The sequence below is a fragment of the Gouania willdenowi genome, chromosome 19, assembly GCF_900634775.1.
Source record: "Gouania willdenowi chromosome 19, fGouWil2.1, whole genome shotgun sequence".
Classification (NCBI taxonomy): Eukaryota; Metazoa; Chordata; class Actinopteri; order Blenniiformes; family Gobiesocidae; genus Gouania; species Gouania willdenowi.
Window position 1 is genome coordinate 19,335,673 of NC_041062.1, and position 15,531 is coordinate 19,351,203.

The window sequence follows — 15,531 nt, forward strand, 5'->3', positions numbered from 1 at the left end:
AAGAGGAGCAGATGGAATACTCATATTTTCCTCCTTGCATGGGTTCAGCAGTAAATTAGAAGTGGAGTGTGTGTGTAACGCAGAAAGCAGACATTTGCATGTGTTAGTGTGCACGTGGAGCCGTTGCTCGAGGAAGCACGTTGGGTTTTCTAGCCTTGGTGTTCTGATTGACTCAGATCTTACATTCAGCAGTCAGATCAAATCTATCACAAAAACAGCCTTCTACCACCTAAAGAACATCGCCAGAGTGAAAGGTTTAATGACTCAGAAAGATCAGGAGAAACTGGTCCATGCTTTTATCTCCAGCAGACTGGACTATTGTAATGGTCTTCTGACAGGAATCCCCCAAAAGAGCATCAAACAGCTACAGCTGGTTCAGAACGCTGCAGCTCGGGTCTTAACCAGAACAAAGAGGTCAGAGCACATTACTCCAGTTTTAAAGTCTTTACACTGGCTCCCAGTCAGCCTCAGAATAGACTTTAAAGTTCTGCTGCTGGTGTATAAATCTGTGAATGGGTTTGGTCCAGAATATATCAGTGACATGTTAGTCAGGTATGAACCCAGCAGGTCTCTCAGATCTATGGACACAGATCAGATAGTGGAGCCCAGAGTTCACAGTAAACATGGTGATGCTGCTTTTAGTTGTTATGCTGCAAAGAAGTGGAACAAACTGCCAGCAGAGCTGAAGTCAGCATCCAATGTGAACATTTTTAAATCAAAGTTAAAGGCACTTTTTTTCTCTACTGCATATGATTGAGAGAGAGATTTTTTGTCATGTTGTTGATGTAATGATGATTTTACTGATGATTTTAATTGATTTTACTGATGATTTTAAATGTTCTTATTGATTTAAATGTTCTTATTGATTTTAAACAATTGAATGTTTTATCATGTAAAGCACATTGAGTTGCCTTGAGTATGAAATGCGCTATATAAATAAATTTGCCTTGCCTTGCCTTGCCTAGTCATTCTTGTGTCCGCAAAAAATAATCAACTGCCCCTTGAGTTCCTGTGATTGTGTGAGGGTAGAACACTGTGTTCAGCGAACAGTCGCTTTGAGGAAATCTCTCCTTCTTCTTCTCCAAACAGGAAACTGCATTCCTGAGACATGTTTAGTGCTTTCTAGAGACCAACAAATGAGAATTGAAGTGATTGAAAATAAGTCAACAGAGAATAACTTTAATGCTAGAGACAAAAGGTTTTTGAACTGTTTGTGGAGAGTTATTATGTTAATTATGTATAAACTCTCAAAGTTATGACATCGCATACTGTATCAGCATTTCCAAAAGTCGATTTCACATAGGATCCTTTTTTAACCAATACTGGCATTACACCTTCAAGTTCTACTGATTCAGTACATGTTTTATGCATCTTGTTTCCTCCCCATCAGCATACCTTCTGACGGGGAGGAAATTAACTTCAGATAAGTTTGTCTGCTCCTGTGGGAGGAATTTGAGTATTTGCCCACATGAATTAGTCCAGCCACAGAGAACTTGCTGAGTCTGACTGGAAGGAGCAGCTCAAAGGAAAAGGGAATGTGTAAAGAGAAAGACAAAGTCTCATATCCTCAGGACAGATGAGCCTGTAAAATGTATTTCCTTTGGGGTGTAGATTTTTTCTTGTTAAGGAGGGCATACACGGTGCAATTTTTGGCCCATTTTGAGCCAATCTTTCACTCATGCATCTATTTTATTTTTGGGATTGGGCCAGTCTCGGCTAAATTATGTGTCGTGCATCGTGTAGTATATATGGGGTCACGAGAAGTGATTAACACCTCACGACCAGTAACCTGGCAAGAGCCAGATTGATGTGTAGCCCTCCTTCTAACTTGAGTTCTCCTCATCGATCTGGGTCCGTGTCAGGCAAATCCTTTCGGAACCAGTGAGGGACATGAACAGAATGCTTGAAGCTGTTCACCATGATTTGTTTTAGCCAATCACAAGGCAGAGATGCTGCTAGCCTACAACAACAACAACAAGGCTCCGCTGGTGAAAACATATGTCTTTATTGTCCAAAAATGCACAAAGCGCCTCTCGCTGTTGCTCTTTCAAAAAGGAAATGCTGGATACTTCTATAACTGAGTTTATAGCAGCTTCCACATGTTCATCCTCCTGCATCGACATCTTTCTGTTTTGATTCGGAGGTATGCTAATAGCGGTAGCCCAGCTAGTTCCTCTCTCCGCAACTGTGCATGCGCCGGTTTTGCTTGGACGCTTCTGCCTTCGTCACACCCGGATATCCCACCCTAAACACAACACTGCCTCATAATTGGTTCGAATCGTTTCGGTTCGCTTACGGAAGGTGAGGGAGGTTCACAGTTCCTTTGTTAATGAAACAAACCAGAATCATACTGGGAAGTAGAACGGGGTAAATTTTTATTTTTTAATCCAAAGGATTTTACTATTTAAATATTTTTTTCTGCCAGTTTGCGCATGTCTCAGCTAGAGATGGATGACATAGACTAAAATAATTATCCTGATAATTTCTGGTATAAATAAAATAATAATAAATAAATAAAAAAAATACAAAAATTCCCAACTTAAAGTGAAAACAGGGTTTTTACACAAATTAATTTGAATACATCAACACTAGATACATTTAAAAAGGCTACAATAGCTGCTGACTCAAAGAGCTCAAAAGGAAGAACAAGTTCAATTTTGAAGATAATTTGAAAGGTACTGTAGATACAGTACCTCTAAACTTTGCTGAGGTTCATAATATATTTTTAATTTCTATATTCTTTGAAGCATTAATATTAATTAATGCAATTGTAATGCTTTAATTTTAGTCGTGAGGTGAGTTCACAATCAGAGCCATAAATGCAGTGGTTCTAATAATTTAGGTTTTCGGCCATGGTGCATCAATGGTGATTATATTCCTTTTGGGAACCTCTTTAATATCTCGATTTTCTTTTTGAAATGAGAATCTCAAATTATCACAGCTGTGAAATTACCAGGTGACCCCCCTCAGGACTATTGATAGTATTTTTGCGGTGGTTTAATATCTGTATATATATATAGTATCTCAGTAGAATTGTACGTCGAAACAACGATGAATGAATCTGTCATGGCTGTGATGTCAGGATGAAATAGTGCCATTATCTAAAGTGACTTTGAATTTCCCCACATCATCCAGTGAAACTTTATCTTTTGGGTGTTTTCCAAGTGCTAAAGCATCTTTTTCTCATAGGGCTCCGATAAATGTCACTGAGTATTGAATCAACAACAAAAGGTGGCTGTGGGTGTTCCTGTCTGCTAATGCAGCCTGTGGCACAAGAACAATGACATGTTTCAGCTCGGATGCCAGTGCTGTGCCGCTGTAAACTGGATTTCTATAAAGATAGAAGAAAACTTTTTCAAAACATCTCCAGCCAGGGACAGAATATAACTTTGTGATGGATTAGAGTCACCTATTTGGAATTTTACGAAATCAAATTGTATTTTTTTGTCCTCATGCAAATTACCTTTAGATTTACTGCAAATATTGATGGAGTTCTTTATTGCAGTTCCTCAATTTCACTGCCAATTTGTCGATTGCTGCAGCCTAAAACACCTTTGCTGCAGCTTTTTAAAGAAATTTGTGCTTAGCTTTGTGCTAGTTCTTTGGCCTATGTTAATTGTGCCAAACAGCCAGCAAACAACTATGTGATGGGTATGGCTGTGTTCGAAATGACACACTCCGCACTATACACTACAAACTACTACAGTGGTTCCCAATATTTTTTTGTCAAGTCATGTGTACCCCCTCTTCATTTCATACCCATGACCCTTTCGTACCCTTTCCATAATTTCATATGCTTGTTCATTTGTGGAACAGTGGCCTCTCTTAAACCCCTAAATATGTCTCCCTAAGGCTTAATCTACAAATTTAAAACAATGAGTGTAATTTATTTATTTTTCTTAGATACCAATGCAACTTTTAATACAGTCTCATATGTAAAATGTAGCTAATTACTGTCTCCTATTGTCAGAAGTGTGATAAATTAGCATCTACAGCATAAAATAATCCTGTTTCTTTCAATAAATTACAAGCAATTATAGTATTTTATTGAGCAAGGGCCTATACTACAAAGCTAGATAATTATATCCTGGATTTGTCTCCGTCAGCTGACTTCACCTAACCTAACATTGTCCGTCAGACAGAAGCTGTCCTACAAAACTTGATTACAACTCGCTAAGTTAAGCGAGTTGATTTCAGCTTGGCTAAGTGCGCGCTGTTGTGACAGAGGTCGAGATTACAGCGTCAGACCAATCACAATTACAGAGAAACTGTAGAGCAATTTGCGTCACGATTGAGGAATAATATGAAGAATTAAAATCCATACTTCAAACCAAAAACAACACTGTTAATGCAGGAATTGGACTGAGGCTCTTTGCATTACCCCAGAATACATGAATGAATGAATGAATTATTTTATCGGCCTGAAAGCGCCTGATGCATGCAGGCTTTATCAGCAGACTTATTTTACTTTATCAGTCAGTCAGATATAAATCTGTTTCCTATAGGATGTCATCGGTAAATGAATGGGTTGCATCAATGTCTAAATATTTTCTCTCCTGTCAGCGTCACATCAGATCCACACAGAGACGTGTTCACAATGATCCTCCTTTTATATGACAGGTCATTTTCTAAGAGAACTGATTGGTCAGAAGGCGGGACTTTAGCACTTGCTCAGATCTTATCCAGAACAAAACCTGGCCCCGAGCAGGTTAGTCGTTCAGCCTAAGTTACCATGGTGATTTAGCTCCGTAAGACTTTAACCAGCTTCGTAGTCCAGCACACACTGATTAAATCCCGGAAATTAGCGCGATAAGAGGAACTCTAGCTTTGTAGTTTAGGCCCCAATAGTACTGTTGGTTTGTGGTGAATTTTTTCAATAATAGCCTAAAAAGAAATTAGGAGCATTTTCTGATTCTTTTTAAATTAATTGATAATTCTTTCCTGCAGTGTGCAAAGTATGAATAGGATGATGACCATTCCCACTAAAGTATACCTCCAAGTTTCCTAAGATGCTTTTCAAACCTATGACAAAAACCTGAAGCACACTGGCTAAATATCTCTGTTGATTCTCCACCTTTTAAAGTCCTGAAAACATTTAAAGTGATAAAGTAACCAAGTAGAAAATCAACAGGAAATCACTTAATCCAAAATACTTGCACAATTAATTCCGACATTTTGGAATTGTGCTACTGACTCAGTTAACTTCAAAACAAGAGCCCTATTTGCAAAAGCGTTAAAAACTATTGGAAGACGAGATGCTTTTGTTTTGAAAAGGGGATGTTTGATTTTTAGCTTGAAGCCGGTCCCAGGACGATTTTACATTCCGCTCAAAATGCATCATGGGACGGTTGAGTATGACTAGTGTGGCCACCGTGCATACTTCAAAAATGTCCCAATGTATTATACTTCCAGGTATTTTTTTGCGTACTCGACATACTACATACTAATTTATGTCAGTATACCATTTCCAAACATGGCCTATTTTTGTGTCTGAGTAAATATTTTTTGTACTACCAAATGTTTTTACTTCAGGAGTGCATTGTCAGTGTAGAGTCCAGATTATTAAAAGCTTCAAACCATCCAAAGTAAGTGTCCAAAAGTAGTTGTTAAAGAGAATATGAATATTATTAATGTTGTTACACAGATATATCTGTATTGTTACAATGCACTGGACATAGAAAGTTCACTTGCTCTCCAACAGGTCTATTATTTTGGGCAGCTCACATAATCAATAATATATTCTTTAAACATAAATAAAAATCCTTCAAACACTAAAATGAAGTATGTTCACTTTTGTGTAGAACAAACACTACTTCCACATGATGTGTCTTTTTTCTAGGTCATCATCAAGTGTTCCCATGTAAGAGAATTTGACTTGTCTTGCTTGTTTACCAAGTGTTTTTGCTGCGTTTATCCTGCCATGTTTTAAGACCGCTAGCAACAACTTTGCTCGTGTTAGCCTGTAGGCTAGCATTAGCTTTGAGAGGGGCGGGGCGGAGGAGCTTGCATTTGTTTTATTTAGCAAATAAAACATATGTATAATGTATATATGCATACATACATACATACATACATACATACATACAGTGGGGCAAAAAAGTATTTAGTTAGCCACCAATTGTGCAAGTTCTCCCAGTTAAAAAGATGAGAGAAGCCTGTAATTTTCATCATAGGTACCTCAACTATGAGAGACAAAATGAGAAAAAAATTGTATATATTTTTTTAAAATAATTTTGCAAATATCTTATCTTGAGTCATTGTATATCTTTTCCTCATACAAAACTACGGTACGCCAGTTAAGTCAACTATTCATCAATGCATAGCTACTGTATGCTGTTCACGCCCCCCTCCACGCGCAAAAAAAAGGGTGCGACCAAATTCTGTGCCACCACTGGAAAACTTTGTGTAGAGCCCTGACGGGAGTTACTCAAAACTATCTTTAATCAAAATGCATTCAAAACAATAAAACTTTGTCGAAATTTTAGAAACATCGCTTTTAATTTGCGAAAAACTGTAATGAAAACACAGCTAGAGTTTTCAAACCTCAGTGAAACATCCATGGGAGTCGTACAGCTCGAGTAGCAAACTGAACTAGACCGATGTAGACTCATCGGGTCGGGCTAATTAGAGATAGTAATTAGGGATGTCCCAATACAACTTTTCCACTTCCGATTTGATACCAATATTGCTACCTTGAGTATTGGCTGGTACCAATGTCGATCCGATACGATATCAGCACGAATCATACATACTTTTATTACTTATTTTGTAGTGTGGAATGATAGAAAAGAGAACAATAATCAACAATTCAAATTCACTTCAGTTATTTTTTACTGTCAGTATATGGTGGGAACAACTGAGGGCGGGGACAAAAACAACAAAAACTTATCGGAGCGCTTATATCGGAGATTTTAGTTGCAGTCCGATAGAATCCAATATTTGTTTTCTGGCTGATATCGGACCGATATCCGATATCAATATTGGATCGAGGCTCCTCTAATAATAATAACTTGTCAGTGGCAAGCGACCGAGTCAGTCAGTTATCCCCTGGGTCCCTTTCTTCTGCGTCCTATATCCATTACAGTGGGCCTTAAGCTGCCAACTGTTGCAGCCTTAACTGGGAAACCCTCCCTCCTCCTCAGCCCTGTGATTGTGTAGTGGTCCCTGACATAACAGCTGCTCTTTTGTACTTTATTATTAACTTACTCCCCATTACACTTCAGTAGTAGATCACCATGGTTCTGAACGATCTGTGACTCATTGAGAGGTCGCATGTGTTAAAGAGTGACACACTTTCCTCTGTGTGTAGCGTCAGTGAGACAGGTCAGGATCTGCCTCACTCGCTCCAGGTCAGCAGATTCACACTACACAATTGTTGTTTTGTTTACTGTTTGTCCTCTGACCCTGCAGTTTGTCGTCTATTTTTATCCTGATGACACAGTGGTTTTTCAGGGTGGTTACACAAGTGATACATAGGGCTGGGAAATAAATCAATTTAATTGATTTATCGAATTTAATATATATATATATATATATATATATATATATATATATTCCCACCTCAGTTTTTTTTTTAACTTTTTTGCATTCCATCCTTGTGGGTTACCTTAGCACGATGTGAGCCAGCCCCCTCTTTGTTTACATGTGTTTACCCTTTGAGTAGGCTATATGTGTGCTATAGGCATGTTTCATTTTTTTATTCGCACTATGCTGAGATGCTAAGGGAAGAGTTTATTATTGTTTTAATTGTAATGTTATATGTTGTAAAATATGTAGTTATCTGATTTCCTAATCAGAAAATTTAAGCTACTGTGAAGGCGCTGTTGCACTTTTGCTTAAACCTGGGTTAAAGCTTGAAATTGTTGAATGACAGAGCCTCATTTACTTTTTATTTTGGGATTGTTCTATGCATTTTAACTCTTGAGGACAATCACAGCAATAAAGTTGCACTTTTACCATATATCTGATGTCTGCAGTCATTTTAAGTGCATTTAAAAAAAAAAAGAAAATCGAATCGAAACTCAAATTTTTCTTTAAAAAATCTGAGATTTTTTTTTTAATGCAAAATCTCCTAGCCCTAGTGATACAGTGGAAGAACTTCTAATATAGGCCACTGGCCACTTATAAAAATGTTGGTAAAATAGTCAGGCATCATGTAGGCCACGGATGTCTAAACTAACACTGGATTTCCACTGGATGTGTAACTGTTCCGTAAAGTCTCCACTGTGTAACTGTTGCGTAATCCACTGTCCGTCAATCGCCACTGCCTCCATCTGTGATGCGTATTTGTCACAGCAAGGAATCGGGCGATCTCGCTAATTCACGAATAACAAATGTACTTAAACCTACATTTTTTGAATGTACAGTATAAGAAGTGGTCTTTTTTTATATACAGCTCAGTTTAAGTTGATTACCTATTAAAAAGGTAAAGTTTCGAAGAAAAGAAAGATTACAAGATTAAAGATATGAAAAGCAATGTTCCTTATGCCTGTATTTAAATTATAATTTTTAAAACATTTTAATTTTAGTTTTACTGTTTTGTTGCGTTTATTTCAGCAATGTTGCTTTTTAGGCCTTTAAGTTATACATATTTAAAAGTTTATGTGAAAATACTTGGGTGCATTCTTGTATGTTATCTTGCATACAAGAGAATGTTCTTTTTTGTTTTCTGTTTTCATGTCATGTAATTCATTTAGTTATGCATAAAAATGGCAAAATGTGCTCGTATTTCTCTTAGCCCTGTTCCAACACTCGTCATGTATGTGTGTGTTTTGTGATCACGTTTTTCCAAAGCCATCTGGAGGTCTTTAAAGATGTAGGATCTCAGTAACTTTGCTATGACTCGCCTCCGGTGAATATTTTTCGATACATTTCAATCCTGTGGATTGTTTTACTTTGCTGAATCGTTTATCCTGCAACTGGCATTGCTTGTATATTGCTTCCTCTCAAACTCAAACCATGCGCGTCTCTCTGTCAGTCTTCTTCTTTTTTCCCCTCTCACTGCCTCTATTACCTAACTGAAAGCAGATGCCTGTGAGGAGGTTATTAAAGTTCACTGAGAACACGTTTAGGGAGAATGGCTTAGTATAGATTTCAGAGCCTCTGTTAAATGCAGGCAAGCTATTGTTAGCCACTCTTTATAATGATAATGCTATATTTATGCTATTTATTTATGCAATATTGCGTGGCTAACAGGCAAAATGAATAGTGCTACATAGTAGGGGTGTCCCGAAAATAACGCACTAAAGAAGAATAACGTTAATGGCTTTGCGGCACCCGCTACAGCCTTAATGCTAAGCATATAGTACAGACAGCTAGCACTAGGGTTGGGGTCAATTATAATTGTAATCGGGTAATTGATAAATAATTATAATTATTATATATCTATTATATTATAATTGAGTTCAGATAATTGACTTTCTCATTGTAATTTCCATGAAAATGCTATAAATATTGTCAATTATATTTTAACACAAAACTGGGAAACCATGTTATGATTCTATGTACAGTCTTAAACGTATTTATATATCGATTATTAAAATATGTTTCATATCAAGCTTTCCCACATTTTACCATTTGAAAAAAATAAAATAAATAAATTAAATCGAGGGCTATAGTGACACAAAAAAGGCTCAGAAACCCACACCAAAAATATTAAAACCTATATATTCATTGATTAGGAAGCCTAACAAGGTAACCAATAGATTGGAAATAAATTAGATGATAGATATTTGTTTTTAGTGTATTTTACAGCTGATTTAGGACCAGTTATCATAAGAGATGCTAAAACAAGAGGATAAAAAAAATGAACTGTAAATGGAAAAAGTGCTGGTCACTGTAATTGTACTTGAATTGTAATTGAACATGGGTAATTGAAACTGAAAAATTTAATTGACCCCAACCCTGGCTGGCACGGATATTCAGACAGTGCTAGCTGCAACATGCTGTGAGCTCGACGTGTTACCACTCCACACTGGACAAGACAGGGTTCACTTCTCTGGAATGTTCTGTACCAATTGCAGTTTTGTATTTTAATACACAAAAACATATTTGTTTTAGAAAGTTTGAAAAAAATCAGAAAAAGCATGAATATAGCTTACTTAAATATAAGGTTGTGCTTTGTGAACAATGTAATCAGTATTTTTTATTCATATTGCACAAAATGTTAAAACACAGTGATGAAAATAATAAACAGGAATTGTGCTTAAACAACAAAACTGTGTTCCACAGTTTTGTTGTTATCATATACCAAAATTCATTACAAAGTACCGAATTAGTTTGATTATTAGAGTCTCACCACTAATTTGTATACTTCAGTGTATGCAGTAAAAGTATGGGTTTATTCTAATTTTAACTTTACATCACTGCCCTCCTGGTCACTGGCTCCTCTCACCTTAGCCACTCCCCCTTCCCAAGGTTCGTGTTCTGTCCTGGCACTTGTGCATTACACTACTCCTTTTAAGTGCAACAACAAAAGACATTCTGAGTACTTCACGGTTGATTGCATTCCATTTGTATCCACTACAATCTGGTCAACCATGGAGCCATCACGCAATCCATCCCTCCTGGATTTCCTTGACATGATTAGAATGCATCCTCCAGCAATCTGAGGTTGTGATGACTGCAGCTGTAGCAGCCCACAAACAATCATTTGCAATAGTTTCAAGTCAACTGCAGCATCAAACTGCAGCCTCTCCTGCACCATCACTTCTACGCTCTGATGCACCTAAATCCCAGGTAGGAACTGCAGACTCAGAGATCTGACTTTTCTGACAAACTTTTCTCTGCTGTTTTTACTTCTGCCTAAGAAAGGTTGCCAGTGCAGCATCACTAAGTGAGAAAGTCAATCTCAAGTCTGCAGCTCCTTTCTCTCATTTGCTGAGAAGCTACGCAAGGTTTTCCACTTGGGGTTCTCAAATTCTGAGGCTGCTCGAGGGCTGATGAAGATACAACATGACAAGGGGAAAGGACAGTGGCTGACTACTGCATAGAGGTTTACACTACGTCCAGTTGGACCAGCTGGAACTCTGCTGACTTTATTAATGCTTACATCCATGGTCTGGCTTATTACATTAAAGATGACCTAGTGTCTTTTGTGGTTCTTTCTACACTTGATGATGAGTCAAATTAGTCAAACTTGGCCTCCCAAGCTTTGGTCCACACTTTGTTTCAGAGGGAGCACCAACACTTCCCTTTTCTTGCCAAATCAGCAGATGTGGGGACTGTGCCTATGCAGTTGGGCCAGTCGTCCCTCACCCCTCTAGAACAAGAATGTTGATGCCACGTTTTAATGAGCTTTGTAAATTCTAGTTTTCACACTACCGAAAAGCACATCTTTGTTTTTCTTCACCTATTTTCTTGCCAATGGTTGTTTGACCTCAGTGGGAGGGGCCTCCGAACTTGGAATATTTGAGGGCGTAATATGTTAACGACAATCAAATTCAGCCGGCGCATTTATCAACACTCGATCATTGGTACGCTGGGATTGGTCAGATATGAATAAGTCCCATGTTGGTCGTGTCGTACAACACATTGTGCACTCAGATTTGCACCCTTTTTCATGCAAGGTTGATAAAGCCAAAACTTACTTATTACTTGGGCGACACAGATGAATTCAACTACACTATCTCCCTACCAGCGAAGAACTCTTCTCCAAGCCTGGCTTCTCCTTCCAAATGGTAACCATACTCTGCCTACTCTTTTTGACTCTGTTGCTGATGCCGGCATCATCAGCAAGGACTTGACCTTCCAGACTTCCCAGGTTTCCATGTTCCTTTCTGTCAATCATATTATAGACAATTAAATTTGTCTGCGACTATTTCTGTTGTCATTTTTTGTTGACAGCGTTGACTAATTGTTGCACCCTTAATGCTAGTAGGCCATATATGCTAATAAGGGAATGGGGAAAAGCCAATTCAGGTTTCTCATTGCCTTTCAATAAGATTGCAAACAATCAAGCCTATAGAGTTGTTTTTACCTCACCTACTTGAGTTGCATCATGTCGACTAGAACCACTAGTGAATCTTTTGGCTTTACTAAAAATCTTACTCGTAAAAACTGAAATCTTTTCTAGTAGTACTACTATTTTTGTACAAGTGTCAAGATTGGCACCCCAGGGCACACGTACATTTGGACTCTTCTTCTTTAAGGTGACTGTGTTAGAGGTGATGGACTTCTGATCCAGAGGTTGGGGGTTCGATACCAGCCTATACCTATCTATGTGTCGAAGTGTCTTTAAGCAAGACACTGAACCCTAAGTGGCTCCCAATGGTTAATTAGCACCTTGCAAGGCAGCTCAGTCCCATTAGTTTTTGAATGTGTGTGTGAATTTGTGAATGAGCTGATATTGCGAAGCACTTTTGGACTACCTTGGTGGTTATGAAGCGCTACATAAATCAAGTCCATTTACCATTTTTACCCTTTAAACACATTGCTTTACTCCAGCTAAGAGCCTTAACAGAAAAAACCTCAAACTGTTTTTGTGTGATGTTGTGTTGCATTCTGCCAATGTGTATTTTTTTTGTGACAGTCAAGAATTGTGGTATGCTTCCAAGTGCAGTGACAGACCCTCTGACAGAAGCAACTAACTTGTGAAAATGTTGATAAGCACTGTTAGCTGAGTCTGTTGGTTTCTCAGCCTTTTCCTTTTAACTGAATCGAATCTCTCTGACTCTGTCAAGGCCTAGTCAAAGTTGACTATTAATAGGCTAAGGCAGTGTAGGCCTGTACAGCTGACCCTTCCCTGCACAATACTGCAGGCGGGTGTGGATCAAACACAAGGAAATCAAAGCTTGTTGTGCCGACAGCCTAAACATTCAGAACACAAAAGCATGACACAGTAACAAAGAACCAGCACATACCAACTTGGCTGCTTGATGCCGTTGCGAGACCCACCCACTCCTGAAACTTTCCCCACAGATGTCCACAATTTTTTTTACTGTCCTGTGGAAACCACCATTTCAAACACAGTGCAATCTGTGTGCTGGTTTTTTGCCGATGACTATGTGTTGAAAGCGCTTATCTTCTATCACTGTTAGTGCTGAACTCCATGTTTGTGTTTTCTTTTCTCACCTACAGAGCGGAGAAAACTGAAGTTCTCAGCGATGACCTCCTGCAGGTAACTCATTAGTCAGGCAGATGTTTTTTCCCTTTTCACTACATAACATAATTTTTGGTTTTGTATATGTTAATTTAAACAAACACCTAAGACATGCATTGTTAAAACAGTCTTCAGTCCCTGCTGATTTTTTTTTTTACTATATTGTAGCAACTGTATGTGTGCAGTAAGGTAAAGTTCCTTTAAAATAGTGATATATGATATAAATCTCTATTTTTAATTCAAATAAAGTCCAGCCAGAAAAACAATTCTGGGTAAAATTTTCTGATGCAAAATGCCACCCAGGCTCATTTATTAACACAATGTGCCACTTCTGGCTTTTTTTTTTCTATAAAGGTGAGTGAGTTCTGTAGTGTGGCTTGTTTTAGGGGAATGCATTCAGCAATCCATCTAACTGTTCTTTTCATGCTGTTCTGAGAAGTAGCAAAAGCAGCAACTCCTAAAACTTGATATACTGCCCAGCACTGGGTAATGCTTACCTCCGAATGAATAATCTCTTACAAAATTTTGTTTTCTAGATTCTGCATCAGGTATAGTAAATGCTAGCTAGAAGGAGATGCTAGGGTGAAATTGCAAGCCTTTGACTTTTAGGGTTGATGCTGTTTTCTTTCTGGATACAATGTTATTAAACCATTCCTAGTCAGGGTTTACACTAGAAGCAAAAATAAAGTTCAGCATACTCATGACACTCTGCTAACTGAAGCTTGCTGGCAACTCTGCAAAGAGGTCAGTTTAAGTTATGTTTACACAGCCCTGTGTGTGCATGTGAACCTTGCTGGTGTGAGAAAATTTCAGAAGAAAAGTGTCTACAGCCCTCTAGACCAGCTGGGCAGTCAGCAGGTGGGGAATACATACTAGTGGCTGCTTAGCAAACACATTCCAGCCCTGTGGATCATCTGTGCGTGAAAGGGAGGTGTCATAGCTGCCATGGCTTTACTTCTTATGAACAGACAATTGTTCACCACCCTGTATTCTTTTGCCAGTAAGTATGCAGGGTTGATGTCTCTATTCATGTACATGGAATGCATAAAGGTGCTTGTAGCACGACTCTGTTGCAGGTAAGGCTACCTCTGACAGGGACACAGATGCAGATACACGTGTTTCTTTCTGGGGCTCTTGTATTTTCTGCACCCATATTTATTTAGCAGTTTTTCTTGGCTCCTCGCAGCCACCTACTGACGTTCGTTCACTGGGTGCTCCCAAATGAGCATCCCAGTCGCTCACTGTAATAAATAAGCAGGTACAATGAAAAGAGGCCCGCCACACATGCATCCCAATCATTATTCAGAGCTAGATACCTTGAGGCACCTTCTTATTCCTCTCCACCCGCTAACACACACCCCACAGTGCTTTTTACTGAAGAAATAAATGTTATCACTGCTGTTGTTTTTGATCTTTTGATCCAAAGCCTTTCACTTGTTAGGACTAGTCCTATTCATAAGAAAAACATTTAAATGTATTAATTTAAAGCTATGGACATTGTCTTTGTCGGCCCTTTAAAGGTGCAGTCTGCAATGTTTGAACATGATTTACAGTATTTAGAGTGAAGGTTACAGACATTGTGCAGGGCAAGATTCAAACCAGGTTCCACTTGATGTTTGCTTGATAGGAGGTAGAAGCAGGCTCTGTCACACTGAGCTAAAGCTGCACATAGAAGTCCTACGATAAAATTCCTACTGTCAAAATAAGTGGTGAATGCTAAGCATTCCCACTAAAAGTATGTCTTTAAGAAAGAGGAAGATACAAATTGTGGCTGTAGCTGCAAGATTAAAGCTTTAACAGCAGTTTTCCTTGAAGCTCATGAGCAGCAGCTGTCACACTCTAGCGGACCTAATCAAGCACTCTAAGGCTTGCAAAAGCAGCTTCATTTGCATAAAACCTTAAATTACATTAAAAGTAAGATAGTTGGCATTTTACAAATGATATATTGTCATTGTCACTAAGCAGCAGAACATTTTGATCTTTGAATGGTTAAGATTTGCATGCAGTATGACGAACAGGGTCAATTCAAGGAAAATAACAATAAGAAAGATTTTGGAACTTAAAATAGGGAATGCTTCACATTGACAAAATTATTACCTTTTTAACAGAAAGGCACCGACCTCTGCATCACTTCTCAGGCCTTTCCGATTAGAGTGCGGATCGGGCCACATTTTTCTGTCCAAGCCCAGCACCAACACAACTCGAGTCCGACAAGCATTAAGAATTATGTCCGAGCCTGACCCGAGCCCGACACAGATATAATCTCTTTTTCTTCTCATACTAATGACATTTATATTTGTTTGTGTGGAAAGCACGCTTTTGTTAAGCAACTGCAGGAGCCTTCCATATTTCAACATTTGTTAATGTCAACAGAAGAGCACATCAGTGCGCATGGGGAACAATCGTATAGGCGCGCACACTGTGCTCTTTCT

At 38.5% G+C, this 15,531-nt stretch overlaps 1 protein-coding gene across 6 annotated transcripts in view; it reads left to right on the forward strand.

The window, feature by feature from the left end:
• Positions 1-15,531, forward strand: part of arhgap17a (Rho GTPase activating protein 17a) — a 67,758-nt gene that overhangs the window by 10,822 nt on the left and 41,405 nt on the right. For all 6 annotated transcript variants that reach the window (XM_028476408.1, XM_028476409.1, XM_028476414.1 and 3 more), the window contains exon 2: positions 13,078-13,117. In XM_028476408.1, coding sequence (XP_028332209.1) covers positions 13,078-13,117 — 40 coding nt within the window. The remainder of the gene's footprint in view (positions 1-13,077; positions 13,118-15,531) is intronic.